The 25,752-nt window shown below is 27.5% G+C and overlaps 1 protein-coding gene across 1 annotated transcript in view; it reads left to right on the top strand.

Annotated features, from left to right (window-relative positions):
- LOC111627073 (DNA polymerase alpha catalytic subunit-like) overlaps window positions 1-25,752 on the top strand; it is a 109,452-nt gene that overhangs the window by 53,517 nt on the left and 30,183 nt on the right. The window contains exons 19-27 of the mRNA XM_023370628.1: window positions 747-901; window positions 4,791-4,907; window positions 12,194-12,378; window positions 12,718-12,772; window positions 15,220-15,404; window positions 19,480-19,609; window positions 19,698-19,811; window positions 19,876-19,975; window positions 20,063-20,178. Of these exons, the coding sequence (XP_023226396.1) occupies window positions 747-901; window positions 4,791-4,907; window positions 12,194-12,378; window positions 12,718-12,772; window positions 15,220-15,404; window positions 19,480-19,609; window positions 19,698-19,811; window positions 19,876-19,975; window positions 20,063-20,178 (1,157 nt within the window). The remainder of the gene's footprint in view (window positions 1-746; window positions 902-4,790; window positions 4,908-12,193; window positions 12,379-12,717; window positions 12,773-15,219; window positions 15,405-19,479; window positions 19,610-19,697; window positions 19,812-19,875; window positions 19,976-20,062; window positions 20,179-25,752) is intronic.

The following is a 25,752-nucleotide window of genomic DNA, read 5'->3' as shown; positions in this document are numbered from 1 at the left end:
ACGTTACATTAGTTCGCATTTTTCATTTGTTTTCCTTACTACAGTTATTTTTTTTAATGTATTACTTGGCTTTAATTTGAGTATGTTTTTCGCGTTGGAACGAATTATTTGGTTTAACATGTAATCGTATGGGAAAAGTTGATTCACCTTACGACATTTTCATGATACGATCTCAGTTTCGGAACGGATTAATTTCGTATCCTGAGGTACCACTGTATTTTTAGTCACACGCTTAAATGATTTTATATTTCTTTGTTTAATTTATTTCGAAAATTCATTTTTAGTATCAAAGAAGTATTAAAATTTTTATGTATTATTAAGTATCAGGGTTCATATGTTCTGTATGTATATTTTTAAGTATATCTTAGTGTTAAAATTTATAAGTATATTAGATAGTGATTTGAATATTGTTGTTTTAATTCTGTAGACATTTATAAGAATATTCTTTATTTAACTGAATTTATATGTATCTGAAGATATTTTTATAATGTTTCGAAAACACAAATCATTTAATATTTGATTTTTAAATAGAAACAAGTTATTTTATTTTGAATTTTTTTTTTTAAATTAGAATTAAAGTAATAGAATTTTATAAATGTTTGTATGTAAGAAAACAAAAAGAGATAAAAGATTTAATCATGCTAATTAATAATATTCAAAACTTTAAAACCAAAAACATTTAGAATAATGTATATTTAACTGTAATTTTATTAATATTTAATACAGTTTTTCATATTTTCTTTTAGTATTTTCAAAACCAAGCACTTGTGTGTTTCCTTATGGTTTTCAGAAATTATTGCCTAATTATAAGAACACAAAAGTAGATTTAGCAGATTCTGAAAGAGCATTACTTGGATTGCTTTTAGCTAAAATTTGTAAGATGGATCCTGATGTTATAGTGGTAAGAATGTGGATTTTATTAAATTATAAATTTGTTTTTTGTACTATGCTGTGTCTATATAGTTTTATATTTCATTTTAAAATATTTGTAGATGGTATTTTTGGTTTAATATTGGAAAATATATTAATAATAAACAATTCAAATTCATTAACACAAAAGAAAACAATTGAAAATTGTTGAACATTTAAATTTCAGGCTAAGCATTCTCTTAAATGTGACTTAGTAATGTTAGAATTTTCAGTATGAAATATTAATAAAAATATTTTAATACAATAATAATTTTAAATGTAAAAATATATTATTTTTTGTTATTACTAAATATAATTATGAATTATACTGTTGTCTAATACTGTCATTTTGTTTTTACAATTTATTTTTTTTGTGTTTTTACATTTGACATTGATAAAGAATTTTGATATGATTATATGTATGAGTGCAAAATTAAACAAGAATTGGAGCTTAAAGGGTTTAAATTTTTTAAATTAATTATAATTGAATATTTACTTATTTATTTGCACATTTAATAAGTAAGGCTATACAGCATGAGATTACTGTACTGCTCTCAACAAAAACATTTAATATATCTCATAAAAAAAGCATAAAAATAACAGTAAAGAGGTAGCAACAAACAGAAAATTATAATCAAAAAATCACAAAACAAAAATAGTGAAAAATTGTATTATATTTGTTATTTACAGTTAAAATAACTACAATTATATGAATATTTGTTGTTTGAATTCTCAGTCTTTATATTTTTAAATAAGGTGTTTGAGAACAAAATGAAAAATATTCTGAAAATGATTACTTCATTGTGAAAGTTTCTCAGTAAAGTGTATTATGACTTCTAAAATGTTTTTTTATTTTTAAATTTATTTATAATAACAAAAACAAAGACACTGAGTTCAGCGTTACATGCGTTTTTTATCGCTAGTACTTTCAACGAACTTATTGTCGTCGTCCTCAGGCAAATACAGATATTTACCAAAAAATTTTTAAACAAAAATAATCGAATGCAGAATATAACGCATAAGATAAGCTAAAATTATGTTAAAGCCGTTAAGAACACAAAGTAAATATTTAAACATAATTCGAAAACCGAACGAGCAGATAGCTCCGTGAAGTGCGAGCTGGCGCATGCGCGGAGCCATGCTCACGCTACATGCGTAATAGACAAGGACTGGAGGTTTGTGCTGTGCAGAGAGAATGACTTTTTAACCAGGGCCAACGAATTTCTAATGCAGTCACATTCCTCGGAGATGAGTGAGGACCCTATGCCGATGGTATTAAGGAAGGCAAGAAGAATTATCGTCTTACCGGGTGTTTCCTCAACCCTAACTGGGTTGCTCAATCCCCCCTCCAATGTTGCGTGTCCAAGGTTGTTCTTTCAGCCAAAAACGCATAACACAAACTGGCCGTTACGTCCGCTGGTAAACAAGTGGTCTCATCCCACCTACTATTTAGAAAAAGTGCTTGCCAAATTCCTACGCGCAATAGTTCTGGGATCCCCATATGTTACTCCCTCTTCTGTAGCTGCTAAATCCACCATCTCTTTGAGTATTGGGGCTCTACAGCCAGACACCTATACTTTCTACAAGCTAGATGTAATATCTTTATATCCTTCAGTGCCCACCTTTGAGGCTGTAATGCTGGCTAATTCGCTGCTTCTAAAAGAGGGCTTTAACATCCAACAGGTGCTCGATATACGTGATGCCCTCACCTTCATCACCGAGCACAATTACTTCCGTTTCAACCAAAAGATCTTTTTACAAAAACAAGGGGTCCCCATGGGTTCCCCTTTATCTGTTATCCTAGCGGAACTTGTTATGAGAGAGATTGAGCACAGAACGTTCAATTCCCCACTTGCCATCCATTACCCGAGGCTGTATTTGCGTTATGTTGACGACATCCTCATAGCGTGGGAAGACACAGAGGAGTCGTTCCTCATCTTTATGCAACAACTCGCAAGTATATATCCTTCCATCAATTTTACTTGGGAGAAAGAAAGCGATGCGGAAGTAGCAGTCTTAGACTTGCGTATACGTAAATTTTCGGAAGGACTACAATTCTCGGTCCATCACAAATCTAGTATAGCTCCGCACATTATACCGACAGAGGCCTTTCAGCCTTCTAGATACATTAATACTGCCATTGCCTCCCTTGTCAGAAGGGCTTATTTACTGTCATCTACACAGGAGCTGATAAACGTCGAGTTAGATATCATCAGTTTGGCAGTACGCGCTGCTGGCTTTTCACATGCAAAGTTTACGCATATGCTCAATAAGGTAAAGAAAGCACTGTTTCCAACTACTACTTTATGCAGCAAGAGAGAGTCTTCAAAGGTAAAAATAGCGTTGCCTTACCTTGGACCCCTATCTTTACGCATCTGCAGAATCTTTAAGCAGCGCAACCTTGTACTACCTTTAACCCCACTTCCAAGCCTATGCAAACTTATTTGTAATGATAGAGACAAATTTTCCACCCTTGAGAAATTGGGGGTCTATGCTGTACCTTTGGAAAATCAGGCAACGGGAGTAAACACAAGATATATCGGGGCCACCACTAGAATGCTTTCCAGCCGTCTTGATGAGCACCAAGACGATGTTAGGAGGGGAAGACACACCACCGAGCTCGCAAGGAAGATACTTGAGCAGGGTTACAACTCGCTATGGTCCCAAATGGTTATGCTCAAGAGCTGCAAGGATCAAAAAACTGTTTTTATATGGGAATCTCTCCTCACTACCACCTTGGACACTTGCAACACCCCTACGCTCAAGCTGCCTAGTGTATGGGTCACGCTGTATAAGCATTTAAGCGAGTATTAGCAGTCTCTATTACGCATGTAGCGTGAGCATGGCTCCGCGCATGCGCCAGCTCGCACTTCACGGAGCTATCTGCTCGTTCGGTTTTCGAATTATGTTTAAATATTTACTTTGTGTTCTTAACGGCTTTAACATAATTTTAGCTTATCTTATGCGTTATATTCTGCATTCGATTATTTTTGTTTAAAAATTTTTTGGTAAATATCTGTATTCGCCTGAGGACGACGACAATAAGTTCGTTGAAAGTACTAGCGATAAAAAACGCATGTAACGCTGAACTCAGTGTCTTTGTTTTTGTTATTATATATTAATTTGGCGTGTTAGTCATCCTATTGATTACTAAATTTATTTGGTTTATCATTAGGGTCATTAGGGAATCATATGATTTCAGTTTCTTAAATAAAAATAAATGTTTTTTATAGTCTGTGAAACTTGACACCATTATTCAAAATATTTTTAATACTGCTTATTAAGAAAACTGAAACTTCTCAAATAATGTATTTATATTTTATTTGAACCATTTTCAGTTTTTATCAAGTCTGTATCAGCCACTTGAGCATGTGATTGGAAAGTTAAAGTAATCTGGGATAACCATGTTTTTTTAAAGGAATGTCAAGAAGAATATCTAATTAAGATTCTTGAACAAATTTACATTTGTTGACTTTCTGTTGAACAGTAAATGATATCGTGGCACTTAAGAAACTTGGAATCCTGTTTTAGACTGCATAGGCATTGTCAGTAAATAAATTGCTAGCATAAGCAGTTAGTGATTAGTGAATACTTAATTTCAGGCAATCTAACATGTGATATTTTGAGAAAAAATTAATGTCATGTGATACATTTGTTTTTTCAAATTTGAAAACTTTGTTCTTTTTAGCTTTGTTCCATTAAACATTGTAAAAGCTTGTAATATATATTATTGTTGATGAATGAGAGCTGAAAATGTTCCTAAATAAAATATTTATAAATTTTTTTACTGAAATAAAATATTATGAGTAAAATGATTAAAATAATTTAAAGAATTTCTGCAGCCATTAAATATATAAAATAATATTCTTAAAATTATTTAGGGTCATGATATTCTTGGCTTTGATATTGATGTTCTTATGCATCGGATTACAGTTAATAAAATTCCTCATTGGTCACGTTTCGGAAGATTAAAACGAACAGGAATGCCTAATCAATGGGTAAATTATTTTTTTCTTTATGCATTTATTGTTATAAAAAATGCATATATTTTTTTATTATGATAACATATTTAATTTTAAATCAAGTTTTATTTAGTTTTATATGAAATGTTTAATTTGTTGACAAGACTGTCTTGTTTATAAAATCGTACTGCCCGATGTTCTTACCAGCATAGATGTATGAAGGAGTACATGTCAAGAGTTGACATTTGGCACAGAGTATTAGGTGCCCAAATCATTTGCACATAAAAAAATCCAGACTGGTAGGTATTCAGGGAACAGAGAATTGAGTCAAAATAAAATACAAAATGGCAACCCTCTTCTACAAACAGGCAAAACAGCCACCTCACCCCACCAAAGTCAGGTAGGAGAGAGTACCACCCACAGTCATTCTAAGAAGTGAACTCTGACCTTAGGACTGAACACGTAGTTTCTTCTATGTTAAATAAAATTTGTAATCTAATTGTGTAAATTTGGGAGTGCTTCAAATGTGACATTAAAACAGTTTTATGTCATTATAAGTGGGTATTTTTTTTAATGTTATCTAGTATAGTAAAATCATAGGACCGATAAAAATTTGACATTATATTAGGATTGTCGTTACATTCGATGACATTATAATTGGGTTAAACTGTATATTGTTTGTGCAAAATAAAAAATTTTGGATGATACAATAGCCACGATTATTTTTTTCAAAAACGGGAACTTTTTGTTACACAAAGACAAAAATTCAACCCAGGCCGACACGCAATGGAGAGAAATTCTGAAATTAGATAGGTTAATTTCATCGAAGCTGCATCGTGGACGATCTTGTGATCATGGCTGGCAAAGTTTGAACGATCGCGCCCAAAAACAGTGATATCAAAGAAAGTAGGAGAATGAGAATGAGACCTGCCTTGAGCATCAAAGTGATTCCGTCTTCGAGACATAGTCTTGTCCCAAATAAGGTTTTGCCGTTTTACTTGTTATATATATTTTATGTCATATAATAAATATAATGTATGAATATTTCAGTAACATAATTTAATCTTGATCATGCTGATACTTGATGTTATGATTTTTAAATAAATTTTTAATATTTTTTTTATTTTGATAAACTTTTATAATGTCTAATTAAACTTTTAATCATAATTAAAAATCTTATTAAAGTATTAATAAATAACTTATTTAGTTAATGAAATATTTGTATTACTTTAAATTATTCTAGTCAACTTCTTTTATTTCAGTGCGAAAATTGTTTTTTATGATTCATCTTAAAAATAACAATAAAAGATTCAAAGATTAAGCACAGAAATAGTTCTATTAATTTTAGTGGTCCTTATTTTTTCGACTTTATATTTTGATATCAGTCTGTTGAATTTAAAAATATTCAATAATATAATACTTCTTTTTAAAACAGATACAGTGGAACCTCACTTAATGAGCACCTCTCATAATGAGTATTTTGCATAATGAACAAAACAAATTGTAAAAAAATTACTCACTTAACAAGCGACATTTTGCATGACGAGGAGAGGGAAGTCTCAGATTGTGTGCATGCTACATCAGTCTGTGTTTAGCACTCGTTCCTCTAGCATCTCAGTGTCACTTGTGATCACACATTTTTTCAAACTTGTGTTCAGGCATATTACATATAAACATCAACAACTGTAGCCTGTTATATAATAAACATGCCAAATGATATGCCAAATTCTTGGGCTATGTAAAGGCTATAATTAAATATTAAAAATTGATTAATTTGACTAGAGATAGGCAGTTGCTGCCACAAATTTAATGACCAATTCCAAATTAAATTTTAAAAATGTGTAAATTAAAACTGAATTATTTATAATTATTAAATTTAATATGAGATGGAAACATAACTGCCTACCTCTAGTCAAATTAATTAATTTCAAATATTTAAATATAGCCTTTACATAGACCAAAAATTTGGCAAATCATTTGGCTGTTTGTGAGAGAGATTTTTTTGAGGTTTTTGTTTTCTGCAAATCGAATTGGTATTTCAGGTTGGTTAATTTTGTGCTAGAAGAAAATATGATGTATATTTTCATTCATACGATGTATATTGTATAATTTTCTTTGAATAAACATTATACATAAAATATTTGAGTTTTTTTTTTGGCATGGAGTGCATTATCATATTTTACATTAATTTAAATGGGAAAAAATTGTTTTACTTAATGAGTATTTTGCATTACGAGTAAGATTCTGGAACAAGTTATGCTCGTTAAGTGAGGTTCCACTGTAAAGGCATTATCATTTTACAGTTTCTTGTGAAAAAGACTCATAAACTAATATTAATAGTTTCTCAAATATTTTATCATTTTTAAACCATGTAAACATAGAGAACATTTCTCATTGAAAAAAGCAAATAATTTAAGCAACTTTTATACTCTGGACATTTCATATTATGGAATTCAATCATTATCCTTTTTTTATGCAGTAGACTCTCACTGATTCAGCCTCTCAATTATCCAGCATACCTACCAGTGATTGTCTATGCACTTCTGTTTTTATGAAAATGTTAGTCATATCACACATTTTATATTCCTCTTCACCCAGTTTCATTTCTGTGTACAATATTGCATATCACTGCACTGTATTATTTGCCTTCCTACCTCCAAAAAAGAAACAGTACCAAAGGATAACAGACAACAGCATTCGTTGCCTTAAGACAAGTTTTAGGCCTGTACACAATTAGTAATTCAGCACCCCTGTGCACAGAATGGTTAGATTAGCAAGTCTGCTATATATATATGTGTGTGTGTGTGTATAATTTCATAAACTTAAGGGGGGGCATCAATACTAAATAAGAAATGGAATTGGCAATACATACTTATTATTAAAAATCATTTATCTGCAGAATATTAAATTTTATTTTGCTAACAACAACAAAAATATTTTTGAACAATAATTTTATTTTCTATTTAATCTATATTAACATATTAAATTGTGTTTTATGCATTGTAATTTCTCTCTTTCTCTCTTATTTATTGGCATAGTGCTGCCTGGCTCTGCATAGCATTACCAGATGTAACATATTTACTGTAAAAATTAAAACTTTTTACTTTAATAAAAGATTTTATAATTTTTAATTTGACTCTCTGGAAACAACACCTTTATGATGTGCAATCTTGTTTTTTTTTCAGGCATTTGACATTTGTACACATTTTTAGGAATGTATTATATTTGAAAGTGAATGACTATCTGTATACTATTTTTAAAAACTAAATATTATTGTAATAAACAAATATTTTTTTTATTTTTTAACAAATCTTCATATTTAAAACAAAGCAAATGTAATTTAATAAAATGTAACACATTAAAATTTCATAAGTTTCATAAAAAGAGTTACAAATTTCGAAATATTTGTATTTCATGAATAGAAATATATGCATACAGGGTAGTAAAATATAGAAAATATTTATAAAATGTTTATATACAATAGCAATTTTAGAAAAATGAGGAATGATTCAAAAGTTTTGAAAATTTAACATAAATATTGCTGATTATGATCACATTTGTATATTAAATGTTTCCAAAATAAGAAGAGCATCTCTATTTCTGTTTATTACTTGGTTTATTTATACATTTCTAAAGGTTTTGATTTAATTGAACTAACCAAATGAGCAGTTATTTTTAATAATTATAGATTATTCAATTCAACTGTTTTTGTTTTATTCAATGTCCAGGAAATAAAGGCAGTAGTGTCTATAATATACAGTCAAACTTTCATATTATGAACTTCTGTATAGTGAATTTTTCTGTATAACAAATTTTTGCATTGTACCGTTCTCTTTCAATTAAAAATATATGTGTAAAATTGCTTCTAAATAATGAAGTTAGATTTTTGTATAACAAATTTTTTTTCATTTGTAAGGACCATCTATCATTAAAAGGCAATTACTCCATCTAAGTTGAGTTCAATTTTAGGTATCAATCTGTAAACTCTTTGTAAAACTGTGGCCCAGATGTGAGAAATACTGGTCATTAGCTTTTAAAACATCATGTAATCTGCCCCCCCATGTGGTTACCGATTGTAAAGAAGGGGGGGAGATTACTTCAAATTCCATCATTGACAGATAAATGATTTACAATTAATGAATGTCAAAAACGTTAGAAAGATGATAATTCTGACAACTACTGGACTAATTTTTGAGGTTAGTGAGATTTTTATTTTATTTAATAAGTCATCCAGTTGGAATTTGAAGAACTGTTAATATAATGTTTAAGCATTATTAAAAAAAATTAATGTGTTGTGGCAAAATTGATAAAAACTCAGAAAAGAAAGACATTGTAGCAAAGTTTGGAATTCTGTAAGTAGTTTATCAACCATAATAACAAATTGCGAGCAATTTTGAAATTAGCTGTTGATGTGAGACCTACAGGAAAATTTGCTAGAGTCTGCAATTTATGTTGATGTAGATGTAGTAGTTTTAGTGCTCTTAATAAGTGCAAAATATATACAAAGAGAGAACATTTTTTAATCGTTCTGTGTAACAAAAAATTACAAGTTGTTTTACAAAAATGTAGTTAAACTAACTTGTATTTATTTTAATACACAAATGTAAATTTACTTAAAGTTAAAACTATGTTTATATTATATTATTATTGTATATTATGTTTATATTAATGTAAATTAAGTAAAATAACGAATAAATATGTTAAAATTCTACTTATACACCAAAATGTTTAATTTCTGTATAACAAATTTTTTTCAGGATTTTGCAACTTTGTTATATAGAATTTTGACTGTATATAATTGTAAACACTATTAGAATTTTAAAATGCTTCTTTGAGAGTGGACTGTTCAGTTTTAAAAATATATTTATAATATTATAAAAATTAACTTATTTAAGAAAAGAAGTTAAAGTATTAAATATTTAAAATTTAGGATTTTTTTAGATTGTCGAAAAATCTTAAAACGTTTAGACTTTTTTAAGGAGTTTAAGTTTTTCTTTAATTAACTACCTTCAACAAATAAATATTTTAATTTTAAGAATCAAGTATCTTACATAAAAATGAAAATAAGAATGCCAGATAACAATAAATAAATAGTTTCTAAGACTGACTTTAAGTAACTAACATAAAACCAGCATTTTAAATTACCTACATGTGAGTTTGGTATTTTAAACAAAATGAAGATATGTAATGATTGTATTATTTAAACATAATCACTAGTGTTGCAACGAATAGTATATTCGGCCTCAGGCCAAATACTGAATATTCAGCTAGGAGCGTGGCTGAATAGCCGAATATTTGACCAAACTATTCAGCTTGATTAACGCACGTACGAAAATTGGCGCGCAAACCACATTATGACAAGGACCCTGCTCTCTATTGGCCCGCTGTCACTACGTTTCGCCAATCGTGTTAATTCTTGATAGTTGTAGCAGACAGACAAGAGCGTCATGGCAGTACGTGATAAATGATGATATCAAATGTGGATAACAATAAGCTGCCTCGACTTGTTTGAATATGTTATCAATTGAATTTCATATTTATTTTCACATTTTTACGGTCCTTCACGTGTAAATAACGGAAAAAGAACAGAGAAGGACCGTGAAAATGTGAAAATAAATATGAAATTCAGTTGATAACATAATTGAACAAGTCGAGGCAGCTTATTGGCGCGAAATTCGTGGCTGTCAATGCCAAATAGTTGTTGTCATAGACTTCGGAAAGCTAAATGCTTGTAATGAAAGTCACTTAGCATGCACGGGCGAAAGCTTGGGACCGTTCGGGCTACCAAGCTGTTTCGAATCTGTGAAATCATAACTGTGACTTAATTTGACGTCATATCTGTCTCTTTTCTCCTTTATCACCAGGCTATGAGTAACATAATTGTAAAATGGGAAATCTAAGATGGAAAAGTGACAAATTGAAAGTATCGTGAGCTCGTATAATGATGTATGCATAGGCATACGAAACTAGAGCGATAGAGGTAAGAGAAAGGGAAGAGCAAAGACGAGCGCTTAAAAAGAAGGATAGGCAGGGTCAGACCCTCAGATGTGTAACGATTCTCGAATGAATAGATGTGTACGTATGCTGATCTTTGTAATTATAAATTGTGAATACAAGTGACTAATATCATGTTCTTTTTTATTTTGTGCATGTTATAAGCTGTAAATAAATATAAACAAACAACACTAACCCGATAACATTAAATCTAAATACCAAAATGATTAATTTACTGTTTTTATTATTTCTTACTCCTGTTTTTAGGTATTCGGTATTCGGCCGAATAGTGATTAAATATTTGGCCGAATACGGAATAGTAACTGAATATTCGTTACTTCACTAATAATCACAGATATCTTATAATTTATATATAAATAAAAATTGCTGAAAAAAATGCTTTTTTCAATCTTTAATTCTCAATTATCACTAGTCTTTTAAATGTTTTTCAATTTATTTTGTTTAGCATATTAAATATTTTCAAGTGGATGATTTAAAATATTGAATTTATGTATTTACAGTCAATCTTAAAAATATTGTTAAAATTACAACTTACTATTTTTGTGTGTGTTTGATTTTAAAGATGAGAAAACTTACTTTTTCAAAAGTAGTTAATTCAAAAGAAAAAAATTGGACTCCTCAAAAAAGGTTTTAAGATATACCATATAAAATGAATTATGATTAAGAAAATAATTATGCAGTTATAGAACTGGAATTTCACTGAAAAATGTTATAACTTTCAGTTAAAAANTCTAAATACCAAAATGATTAATTTACTGTTTTTATTATTTCTTACTCCTGTTTTTAGGTATTCGGTATTCGGCCGAATAGTGATTAAATATTTGGCCGAATACGGAATAGTAACTGAATATTCGTTACTTCACTAATAATCACAGATATCTTATAATTTATATATAAATAAAAATTGCTGAAAAAAATGCTTTTTTCAATCTTTAATTCTCAATTATCACTAGTCTTTTAAATGTTTTTCAATTTATTTTGTTTAGCATATTAAATATTTTCAAGTGGATGATTTAAAATATTGAATTTATGTATTTACAGTCAATCTTAAAAATATTGTTAAAATTACAACTTACTATTTTTGTGTGTGTTTGATTTTAAAGATGAGAAAACTTACTTTTTCAAAAGTAGTTAATTCAAAAGAAAAAAATTGGACTCCTCAAAAAAGGTTTTAAGATATACCATATAAAATGAATTATGATTAAGAAAATAATTATGCAGTTATAGAACTGGAATTTCACTGAAAAATGTTATAACTTTCAGTTAAAAATTATATTATGTTGATAATATAATTTTTTAAATTTCAGTTTAAACAGAACAAATCAATTATAGGAGAAAAGAATGCTTTATGTGGTCGTTTGTTTTGTGATGTAAAATTATCAGCCAAAGAACTTCTTCGTTGTAAGAGTTACGATTTAACTGAATTAGTGAAGCAAGTTCTAGATAAAGATAGAATAGAATTGTCATCAGATGACATTTTTAAAACATACAAGTAAGAATAATGTTTATATTATTATCCTTAAAATATTCAATTAATACATATTGGTTACATGTGACTGACAAATTAATTAGTTTAGTTATTTGATTATTATATTGATTTTTTTTATATTTTTAAGAATATTAATATATAAAATTTTAAGTTTTTCATCAAATTAATTTTAATTTTAATTGTTTTATTTTTTCTATATATTTTAGAATAAACTTTTTAATGATTGTAATCAATGAATTACAAAATAAAAGGACTTTTTACAGTAAACTAAAATATAAACAAGATAATTAAAAAAAATGCAAATAAAATTATTCAAATGATTTAATTCATTTTTCCTCTAAGGAAATATTCCAATAATTCAGTTTTAGAAGTAGATTTTTGTTTGAAATTTTTTAATGTAAAAATTTTTGAAAGTCTAGTCCAGGGGTGGCCAACAGTTTTTGTCTCCGGGCCTAATTGGAAAGCAAACTTTTTCCACAGGCCGAACCAGAGGCTGCCCTAGGAAGATTTTGAGGTGGTGCGAGATCTCATTGTGGTGTCAGATTAGAGATTACAGATACATTTTTCACATTATCATGCTTTATCAACACTCTACGCTGTACTTATGAGATTTGTAATGGAAGGTTAACTCTGAACGCGCAGTGAGTTGTTGACTTTTTTTTTTTTTTTAAGAATTTCTCATTGAGCTATTTGGACTTCAGTAGCTAATATTGAAAGATTGATCGCGGGCCACATAAATTGATTAAACGGGCCATATGTTGGCCATGCCTGGTCTAGTCAATAGTTTATCATGTCCTAATTGTTTATTTTAATGATACAAAACTATTTATCTCTGCAAATAAAAAATTATTTTATTTAATAATTAAATTATTTTTATATTGTAAAACTATTTGNAAGAGAGTGGACTGTTCAGTTTTAAAAATATATTTATAATATTATAAAAATTAACTTATTTAAGAAAAGAAGTTAAAGTATTAAATATTTAAAATTTAGGATTTTTTTAGATTGTCGAAAAATCTTAAAACGTTTAGACTTTTTTAAGGAGTTTAAGTTTTTCTTTAATTAACTACCTTCAACAAATAAATATTTTAATTTTAAGAATCAAGTATCTTACATAAAAATGAAAATAAGAATGTCAGATAACAATAAATAAATAGTTTCTAAGACTGACTTTAAGTAACTAACATAAAACCAGCATTTTAAATTACCTACATGTGAGTTTGGTATTTTAAACAAAATGAAGATATGTAATGATTGTATTATTTAAACATAATCACTAGTGTTGCAACGAATAGTATATTCGGCCTCAGGCCAAATACTGAATATTCAGCTAGGAGCGTGGCTGAATAGCCGAATATTTGACCAAACTATTCAGCTTGATTAACGCACGTACGAAAATTGGCGCGCAAACCACATTATGACAAGGACCCTGCTCTCTATTGGCCCGCTGTCACTACGTTTCGCCAATCGTGTTAATTCTTGATAGTTGTAGCAGACAGACAAGAGCGTCATGGCAGTACGTGATAAATGATGATATCAAATGTGGATAACAATAAGCTGCCTCGACTTGTTTGAATATGTTATCAATTGAATTTCATATTTATTTTCACATTTTTACGGTCCTTCACGTGTAAATAACGGAAAAAGAACAGAGAAGGACCGTGAAAATGTGAAAATAAATATGAAATTCAGTTGATAACATAATCGAACAAGTCGAGGCAGCTTATTGGCGCGAAATTCGTGGCTGTCAATGCCAAATAGTTGTTGTCATAGACTTCGGAAAGCTAAATGCTTGTAATGAAAGTCACTTAGCATGCACGGGCGAAAGCTTGGGACCGTTCGGGCTACCAAGCTGTTTCGAATCTGTGAAATCATAACTGTGACTTAATTTGACGTCATATCTGTCTCTTTTCTCCTTTATCACCAGGCTATGAGTAACATAATTGTAAAATGGGAAATCTAAGATGGAAAAGTGACAAATTGAAAGTATCGTGAGCTCGTATAATGATGTATGCATAGGCATACGAAACTAGAGCGATAGAGGTAAGAGAAAGGGAAGAGCAAAGACGAGCGCTTAAAAAGAAGGATAGGCAGGGTCAGACCCTCAGATGTGTAACGATTCTCGAATGAATAGATGTGTACGTATGCTGATCTTTGTAATTATAAATTGTGAATACAAGTGACTAATATCATGTTCTTTTTTATTTTGTGCATGTTATAAGCTGTAAATAAATATAAACAAACAACACTAACCCGATAACATTAAATCTAAATACCAAAATGATTAATTTACTGTTTTTATTATTTCTTACTCCTGTTTTTAGGTATTCGGTATTCGGCCGAATAGTGATTAAATATTTGGCCGAATACGGAATAGTAACTGAATATTCGTTACTTCACTAATAATCACAGATATCTTATAATTTATATATAAATAAAAATTGCTGAAAAAAATGCTTTTTTCAATCTTTAATTCTCAATTATCACTAGTCTTTTAAATGTTTTTCAATTTATTTTGTTTAGCATATTAAATATTTTCAAGTGGATGATTTAAAATATTGAATTTATGTATTTACAGTCAATCTTAAAAATATTGTTAAAATTACAACTTACTATTTTTGTGTGTGTTTGATTTTAAAGATGAGAAAACTTACTTTTTCAAAAGTAGTTAATTCAAAAGAAAAAAATTGGACTCCTCAAAAAAGGTTTTAAGATATACCATATAAAATGAATTATGATTAAGAAAATAATTATGCAGTTATAGAACTGGAATTTCACTGAAAAATGTTATAACTTTCAGTTAAAAATTATATTATGTTGATAATATAATTTTTTAAATTTCAGTTTAAACAGAACAAATCAATTATAGGAGAAAAGAATGCTTTATGTGGTCGTTTGTTTTGTGATGTAAAATTATCAGCCAAAGAACTTCTTCGTTGTAAGAGTTACGATTTAACTGAATTAGTGAAGCAAGTTCTAGATAAAGATAGAATAGAATTGTCATCAGATGACATTTTTAAAACATACAAGTAAGAATAATGTTTATATTATTATCCTTAAAATATTCAATTAATACATATTGGTTACATGTGACTGACAAATTAATTAGTTTAGTTATTTGATTATTATATTGATTTTTTTTATATTTTTAAGAATATTAATATATAAAATTTTAAGTTTTTCATCAAATTAATTTTAATTTTAATTGTTTTATTTTTTCTATATATTTTAGAATAAACTTTTTAATGATTGTAATCAATGAATTACAAAATAAAAGGACTTTTTACAGTAAACTAAAATATAAACAAGATAATTAAAAAAAATGCAAATAAAATTATTCAAATGATTTAATTCATTTTTCCTCTAAGGAAATATTCCAATAATTCAGTTTTAGAAGTAGATTTTTGTTTGAAATTTTTTAATGTAAAAATTTTTGAAAGTCTAGTCCAGGGGTGGCCAACAGTTTTTGTCTCCGGGCCTAATTGGAAAGCAAACTTTTTCCACAGGCCGAACCAGAGGCTGCCCTAGGAAGATTTTGAGGTGGTGCGAGATCTCATTGTGGTGTCAGATTAGAGATTACAGATACATTTTTCACATTATCATGCTTTATCAACACTCTACGCTGTACTTATGAGATTTGTAATGGAAGGTTAACTCTGAACGCGCAGTGAGTTGTTGACTTTTTTTTTTTTTTTAAGAATTTCTCATTGAGCTATTTGGACTTCAGTAGCTAATATTGAAAGATTGATCGCGGGCCACATAAATTGATTAAACGGGCCATATGTTGGCCATGCCTGGTCTAGTCAATAGTTTATCATGTCCTAATTGTTTATTTTAATGATACAAAACTATTTATCTCTGCAAATAAAAAATTATTTTATTTAATAATTAAATTATTTTTATATTGTAAAACTATTTGCAATATAAAAATATCCCTTATATAAAAATGTTATTTTGAATTAAATTTAAATAGATAGAAAGAAAATTCTCAAATACTTTCAGGTGATTCGTTCAGTTTTCAGAAGGTTAAAAAACTTAAAATTAGAATAGCTGTTTTTAAACTGAAAATTGATCTATTTTGTTTGTTTTTAACTAGTGATTGACTGATTATTGGATTTGTATTGGAATGCCAAATATTATGCAACTAATAATTAGATATCCAATTATTGGTTTTTTGAACCAATATTCAATATTTTCACTATTATAGGAATGGTTAAATACATCTTGTATCAATATATGGCTCATTTTGCCCATATTTCAAGTTTTTAATATTCTTGCATACATTGCTAATTAGACTTACTCAATACTTCCTTAAGCAATGGAAATGAGTGCCAAACTGTTTGGCTCCCCAGCAGACACTATTATCTATATTAATATAGATATATTAATATTTGTTATTTAATATTCTTTGAAAAAATCAAATATGGTTGTGTTTTTGAAAAGAAAAATATATTGAAAAAAGAAGTAAAAATTTGCAAAAGTTACTACTTTTTAAAAATTCAGGTTCCTTTGCATGCAAAAATTATTTGTACGTTTTAAAATAATTTTTCAGAAAAAAATATGTATGTTCATTGCTGTTATAAAAAAGTGCACCACTATAAAAGTAGATGATCTCATAGCATTTAATCAGGATTAAGAAAATTGGATTTCTATGATTTTAAACAAATGTGAATTTTAATATCTTTCTTTTTATGATAGTAGCTGAATATTAAAAACGTAAGAATTTTTAAAAATATAGTATCTTGATTGAATTCATATTGAATCAGATCAGATAATTTCTACTTTGGTCAATCGCTACTTTTTAACAAATATGTAGTATATACAGTAGAGCATTGTTTATCTGAATCAATTGGGGGCTGGGGTTGTTCAGATGACTTATTTTTCGGATAACTGATTATGTACAAAAAAATATATTAACTTATCCCATGTTGAAATTTTCCTCTGTTGCGTGTCACTTCACATTGAATTTTCATCGATGTTAAGCCTAATGTAAACTTTTTAAAATAATAATCATGGCTATTGTATTGTTAAAAATTATTTCTATTTTTTACAAACAAAATAAATATATTGAAAAATATAAAAACAAAAAAAATTATATTTTAGAAGTTAAACTAGTATCAAAAATGTTCGATTCAGCATGACACACAGTCCTCAGAAAAACACCACCCACAAAAGTGCCAGTGCTGCTAGCTAAAACACACACATCAATAAAAAAATATTGGAGTAGCCCAAGATATAACCAAAGATTGCAGCGCCACAGCACTAGCAAAAATTTAAATTTGCCGACTGGAATTCTTTGGGATAACTGACGTTTCAGATAAACAACACTCTACTGTAGTTCATTTATTTTAAAAGATATAATATATGCTTTAAAAGCATACTGACAAATATTTTAAAGATGTTTCCTTCTATTTTGTAAAAAACATTCTTGTAATTTTATAACTTTGTAAAAGCATACTGATCTAAAGTTTTCTTAGGATGTATCTTACTCTAATAAAACTAAGATTTTCATACAGTTTTTTTATAGTGCACAAATAGATTTTCAAACAACACAAAAATAGAATAATACACAGATATTTACTGCTAAATTAAATAAATTTTGACTGTGATTATGACTTAAATATATTCATTACATTATGATAACTTTTAATATATTAATAATAATGTTAATTAAATAAACACAGAAGTTGTGAGTGTCTTAATGCTATGTTGTACTGAAATAGATGGATAGAATGTTGAGTATATTCTGTAGTTGTACTCAAAAATAAATAAATAAATAAATAATAATAATAATAATCATAATTTCTTTGTACCTCCCTAGAATGAGTCTTGTACTGTACATCACTAAGGAAGTACACTTTGCAGTTTGAAAATCCTTCTTTAGAATGATACATAAAAATAAAATGTTGAATTAATAAAATTGAAACTTTTTGAAATGAATTGTTATTAAATAAATAAATCACAAAATAAAAACATTAATCACATTTTTACTCTATTATGTGCAAAAATTATTGATGAAGCTTAATATATTTTATAAAAAATACTTTAATGTATTTGCAATATTCACAACTGGTGTTATTGTTACAAATAAGATAATTACACAGAATTTTAACCAGCAAACTGTTTATTCTTTCTAGTGTTTTTGTCTGTTGTTTTGGCCATTTTCAGGAATGCATGTAACTGAACAAATCAAATATCAGAAATGTAGAATGTTATTTTTTACATGGAATATACACAAATGTGTTCAATATATTTCATTTGAAAATATAGAAAGCATTGTTCAGTTATTTGCAATGCTTGAAGATGGCTACAAACAACAGCATTAAAAAGAATTAAGTTTGCTGGTTAAGGTTTTGTGTAATGTCTTATATGTACTTTGATTAATATATATATCTTTTAAATTTTCATTTCCAGTCTTCTGGATTTCTATGATTTTAAACAAATGTGAATTTTAATATCTTTCTTTTTATGATAGTAGCTGAATATTAAAAACATAAGAATTTTTTAAAATATAGTATCTTGATTGAATTCATATTGAATCAGATCAGATAATTTCTACTTTTATTCAATAAAGAATTTGATTAATTTCTTTTTTTATTTTATTTTTTAATATTATTTTGCAATTTTAAAATATTTTATTCAAAAATTTTGTTCTGCTCAAGAATTATTGTTCAGTATTTGATCATTTATGAATACTTGCCTTTGGAGAAACTTATTTTTCATTAATATATTCTGAAAAATTTGAATTTCTAATTCTGAAATTTTTATTAGAATTAAAATTATTCCTTATTTATTTGAAGAGAGATTGGTTGATGAATGTGATTTGATATAAAATTTATTTAATTAAAGTAAACATCAATATTTAGTTTTTAGGTTAGTAATAATAAAAGTATAATGATTTAGTATTTTCTTTGAATAAAAATTTATTTATCCAAAGAAAATACTTTTGCATTATTAGAAATATGTGAATAAATTTGTTTAATTTCCTGATCTTGTGTGATTCAAAAATAAAACTTATTTTTGAATTTAATTACATTATCATTAAATATCAATTACTTCTGCTTTCATTTAATTTGTATTGTAATAATTTTAAATTATTTTTAGTTCATGTGAAGATCTATTTAAGTTAATTGATTGGGTCATGGGTAATAATGAATCTTCGTTAAGAATTATGTGTGATTTAAATGTTCTTCCACTAGCTCTTCAAATTACAAATATTGCAGGAAATTTAATGGTAACTATATAGTAAAAAATTGAAATTATAATTATAATTTAACTATAAAATTTATGTATATTAATTGCTGATATTGATGTTATTTTAGTCTAAAACATTATTGGGGGGACGCTCAGATCGCAATGAATATCTTCTACTACATGCTTTTAATGAAAAAGGTTTTATTTGTCCAGACAAGAGCTTTAGCAAGAAAAGCAATAAGGTAGGTTATTTTGGAATTTTTTAAATTATCCTTAGAAATAAAATAATTGAAAAAGCTTTTTAAGGCTAATCAACCAGATGAGGATGATGAAAATGTAAAAGTAAACAAAACTACTCGTAGAAAGCCAGCTTATACTGGAGGTCTAGTTCTTGAACCAAAGAAAGGCAAATATTTAAATTTTAATGATTATATTCACAGTTTATAAATTATAAATTCAAAATAAAGTTAATTTAAAATTTATTTAATTTCAGGGTTCTATGATAAATACATATTGCTGGTGGATTTTAACAGTTTATATCCTTCAATAATTCAAGAATATAATATTTGTTTTACAACTGTAAAACATGCTCATTTCAACAATGATGATGTAATTATATTTTATTTTTTAATTTGCCTAATAATTATTAATAATTAATTTCTTATATGTTTTTTTGTAAAAAATATAAATATATTTTATGAACTTCAATTGAAAATTAAATATATTAAATTTGAAGAATCATTACTTTAATCAGTTGTAAATGCTCAAATATTATTTGATTCAATTGTATTCACTAATCTTGTGAGAGACAAAGGCAAGCTAGAGAGAGATAACAGTATCATTAGTTTCTGAGTCTTAATTAATTTTCCCCCCCCCCCAGTTCTATCTCTTCAAAACTTTAAAAAAAATCTCTTGGGTTATGTTTTAGTTTGTGCACATTGGACTTAAACTACTAATGTTTCATGCATTTCCTATTTATTTATATTTTCATTCTGGGAATATTAAGATAGCTTTTTAAGGTTTCTGAGATGAATAGACTTAGATCTAAGTTCCCAGAGAGATGGACAGACATCTTTGCAATATCAGCCATTTGGCTGGCTTAAAAAGTAATATCTAAAGACAAGAATTCATTATATTTCAGTAATCATAGCCATGTGGGATCATGGAATGAAGGGCATAAAGCATTTTAAATTTTGTTTTAAAGTTCATTTTGATTTTTTAAGTTATCTTTTAAAATAATTATTAAGTAGAGAGGATAGAATTGTCATTCTTTACTGAAATTATTAGAAATAAAGAAAATGCCTTCTTTTTGTTTAATCTTGTAGATGCATATTTAATGAGAATCAATTTCAGTATTTTTGTTCTTGTTTTATAAGGTTATTGATAATTAACTTACTAGACTGGTTTTTAGTTAAGCAAAGCTTGAACAGTGCAGAATGAAAGACAGAGAAATAAAAGATACTAACCTGATAGACTGGACCAGTGTTGCCAGTTGGAGACTCAAGAAATGTTAGATAATTTAACTAAAAACTAGTATTTTTGTTTTTATCAGTTACAGTTTTTTCTTTGAATTCAGAAAGTAATCCTTATTATTATTAATATAAGTTTTTGGAGAAAATCTGCTAATTACTTCCTGTTTCAAAGAATACTTATTATATAAAGAAAAATATAATTCACTTTTACTGGATTTTTAATACTAATACGATGAGTTTTTTATGAGTTATCAAGACTGCATTGAATGAAATAGCATAACAATGCATGAACAGTATGCTTCAGTTATGCAATAAATATGGAATCGTTGTTGTTGTTAACATACCACAGCTATTAATGATAGCATTAGGATGGCCTCAGTAGCTGGTCTGTATGAAGTCAGCAAAAAGGAAATTTGATTGAATTTTAATCTTAAAATAATTAATAAAGTGTTGTGCAGTTGGAAGATGAAGATGACTTAGAAGCAGCATTAATTTTCATTGGCAGTCTACTTCTGCTTAGCTGCCAACTTAAATAATCTAATAAATAAATAACCTAAGAAACTTTTCATTATTTTGAATCCTGCTTTGTGATATTTGGAGAGGATTATCCAAACATGAAAAGGAACATTATGGTTAGGGAGACAATGTTAGACTGTTTTATAATACAATTATCACAAAAATGGATAATTATAAATAACAAAATTAAACCAAATTTTAGTAAAAGAAAATATGTAATATTTACCAATAAACAAACATTTTCAACAGCTTTCAGCTATCATGGTCAAGTCCCAATGTTTAAAAATACAACATAACATTAAATGTCAATCTTTAAATGATGGTGAAGAACCATCTGATTGCTTGTTGCTGTAGTGATGTAGAAAAATTAAAATGGGGGCTCAAATAAAAATTTCCATGCCTGATGATTTTAGTAGTATCTTTAAAATTAATTGTAACATTTTTCTAATATATAATGATAGCAAAATATATAAAGCTTAAAAGTAAAATAATTTTAAAGATACATTAGACCTAGAAATCTTTATTTGAGGTTCTGCTTTAATTTTTCTATATCACTATAGCAATGATCAATCAGACAGTACTTCACCATTATTTAATCTTATGTTCTATTTTTGAACACGGAGGCTTAACCAGATGATGAGAGCTGAAAGCTGTTGAAAATGTTTGTTTATTGGTAAATTTGCATACTTTTTTACTGGAATTTGGTTTAATTTTGTGTTAGACTGTTTTGCTTTTTACCAAGAATTACAATGTGAAAAGGTATCAGAAAAACAACTCTGGATATGTTCAAGAATCCTTAAGTTTTAATAAATAACATTGTCTTAAAGGCACTTCTTAATAACGTAATAAATAAATAAATAACTTTATTATTATTCATTTTATCATTTTTGGAGATTGTGGAACCTATCTTTCTAATTTTTATATTTTTGAATGGTAAAATACTTTTTCCACAAGAAAAAGCATACATTAATACAATTACTTCAAATACAATAATAATATTCCTTCAAATACAATAATGTATTTGAAGGAAACTGAAGCATTCCTTCAAATACATTATTCCTTCAAATAAGATCCAGTATAAGTGGATTATATGTTTTGTTAAATGAAACTATGGCATCACTGACTAATGTTATATAAAACTGCTATTTTTAAATTCTTACTCAATCTTTTTTTTATTCAATCTTTATAATTCCATTTCTTCATGATTGAATCTAATGATAGTCTATAAATTAAGTTGAAAATGTGCTGATAAAAACTGTACTGGATTACTACAAAGGTGTGCTTTTTTTAACCCCTTTACCACCACCATCTTTTTTATGTTAATTTTGTAAACTGTCTGAAGGCACTATAGGTCAGTCAGGCAATATTATTTTAAAAACTTACCAAAAATCAAATTATCATTATATTCATATAAAAAAAATTGCATACATTTATTAATATCTTTAGTTTTAAATACAATATTTTTCAATACATTTTATTAGAAAAATTTATAGAAAAAAATAATATACATATCAGAACTGACATTTAAACTTGATAATTTGTAACTTTTTGTCAAAAGTAACATTGTTTAGTTGCCTAGTTTTTTGCTGGCAATGAATGAGCCAGAAAGACATAGAATATTGTTCTGTACAACTCTATATAACACTTATGCATGTAAGTACATTTATTTGTTGTGAAATTATTGCACATTATATCAAACATTTGTTTGAAATCAAAACTTTATTATGCTATCATCTAATATAATGAACTAATAATATACTTTATTCACTTCATATCGAACAAGAATATAAATTTTTGTAATAAACATATGATTTACCAGTAGTAATACATGTAACATTTGCTGATATTTTAGATTAAAATAAAAAATATATAAAATATCAGAACTGAAGGTCACAACTTGAATATTTATAACACATTGACTTATTATAGCATAAATGAACTTATTATAGTAATATTATTGCATGAATATGCTAAAAATGAAATAAAAAAATTATCAGAAAAAATAAATTAAGAAAAAAAAGCATTAATTAAAATTTTTTAAGTCAACAAAACACCACTTGGAGAAAAATATGTGAAACAGATGATAGACAAGATGCTGCCATCAAGTGCTGGCATCTGCTGTCGATAAATTTTATAAAAATTGATTTTTACTAGGGTAATGATTAATTAGCACCCTCGAAGTTTTGCTTAACAATGGGTGGGTATCGATTGATCAGTACTTTCAAGGGCAAAGGGTTAATTACTATTATTACAGATTTGTTCTATTTAATTTTTTCTTTTTTAATTTTATTTCTCTATTGAAATATTTTTTGTGTTTATAATTACATATTTTGCATAAAAATTGAAATGTTATGGAAAGAATATATCATTTCTTATTATTTTACTTTTAAAAGTGTTTTTGTGCATTAAATTTTATGTATATCAAGAAACTCTTATTCCCCGACCATAATGGCTTTTCAATATTCATGAATATAAAATAATCATTTTATTTAATGGTTAATCATTTGAAAAACCAGTATTAACATCTCAAATTATCTCATAATTTACAATAGTAAATAAAGTCACATATTTTTGCATAATTAATAAAATGTATATACTAAATTTCAGCACCAAAGTTAATCTGGCATAAAAGTCTATTTCAAGATTTTTAGCTCACTATTTTGGTTTAGATATAATCTTACTTTATAAATTGATTCTCAGAAATATAGTAGGCTAGAACTGAAATATGGATATGGTATATGATACAGTAGAACATTGATTATCCGAATGCTGATCAACCGAAATGTCTGTTAAACGAAAGCGTTCCAGTCGGACTGTATCATGCTGAATCGAATGTTTTTGATACTAAATTAACTTCTAAAGTATAATCTTTTTTGTTTTTATATGTTTCAAATATATTTATTTTGTTTGTACAAAATAAAGAAATAATCTTTAACTAGGGTTTCTCATTTCCCGGTCTTTTGCTTGTCCCGGGATTCCAGAATAAAAGTGAACTGTTTCCCGGGATCCCAGGAAATCCCGGGATAGAATTAATTATTTCTAAGGTATACAAAATATCTTGAAATGAAATGATATAATTATTTTCCATTTTTTAAAGTAATTTTAAAGTTCTGTAACCTCCAAAATCATATTAATAATGCTGTGTAACGTCTATATGCCTATAATAAAAATTACAAAAAAAATATATATAAATGGTTTGCTGTATATTAGTTAATATGACGATTTTTGTCTCTGTAATCCTAAATTATTCTTCGTAGACAAATCTCACAGCAATCTTATTGGCAAATTTAATTTATTTTGTAAAGACTACATCAAATGCATTTCGGGCTGGTCTAATATTTTCCAGTCCCTCTTCAGTGAATAACCGCTGGTGGTAATTACAATGATATTTCCATGGGTAGGGGTGGTAAACTTTGTACACATTTGTAAGAATCCTAAAATTACAATTATCTTTTTTTGTATAAAACAATATAAGGCTAATACAAATAATATATTAAACAATACTTATACTTACAAGTTTAAAAAAATTTTTTCCACATACGTGTATAATAAACATACCAAAACCAACTAATTATTAAAAATTCATTGACAAACAATTGTAAAAATAATTCCAAAGCACTACAAATTTTTAACTTCATACCATCAACACTTTACAAAGTCACACAGTAGACCACCAACACTTTACAACGGTAATCAAGTGATGACGTCTTAATACATAACCATTTATTTTTTATTTTATTCTAGCGCCATCTATTAGATTGTACCAGCTATAATTTATTTCCATCCCTTTCGACTGATTTATTAAATTATTATTATTTTGTTTTCTAATTTCTATATGTTCTTTGAATTTTCTTTTATAAATATCTTTTTCAATATGTAAAATTTTTACATTGTTTCTATTAATATTACAATTATTACTATTGATGTGGTTAAACCACGGAGAATTATTATACTTAAGCCGAATGGCCGCTTCGTGTTCTTTAACTCTAGTTTCTAGTACACGCCCGGTTTCTCCTATATATACACACGGATTATGACAGTCACATTCAATTCTATAAACCACACCAGCTTTTTTTAAAGGGTCTAAATTATTTTTACTATTATTATTAATATGTTTACAAATGTTTTGTGAAATACTATTGGTCAAAGATGGGGCCAAACAAATATTATGATTCTTAATACTTTTCCTGCACTT

Source organism: Centruroides sculpturatus, unplaced genomic scaffold (assembly GCF_000671375.1).
Source record: "Centruroides sculpturatus isolate CEXI.00-Female unplaced genomic scaffold, Cexi_2.0 scaffold473, whole genome shotgun sequence".
NCBI classification, from domain to species: Eukaryota; Metazoa; Arthropoda; class Arachnida; order Scorpiones; family Buthidae; genus Centruroides; species Centruroides sculpturatus.
Note: the sequence above shows the minus strand (reverse complement) of the source record. Positions and strands in the feature narration are given on the sequence as shown.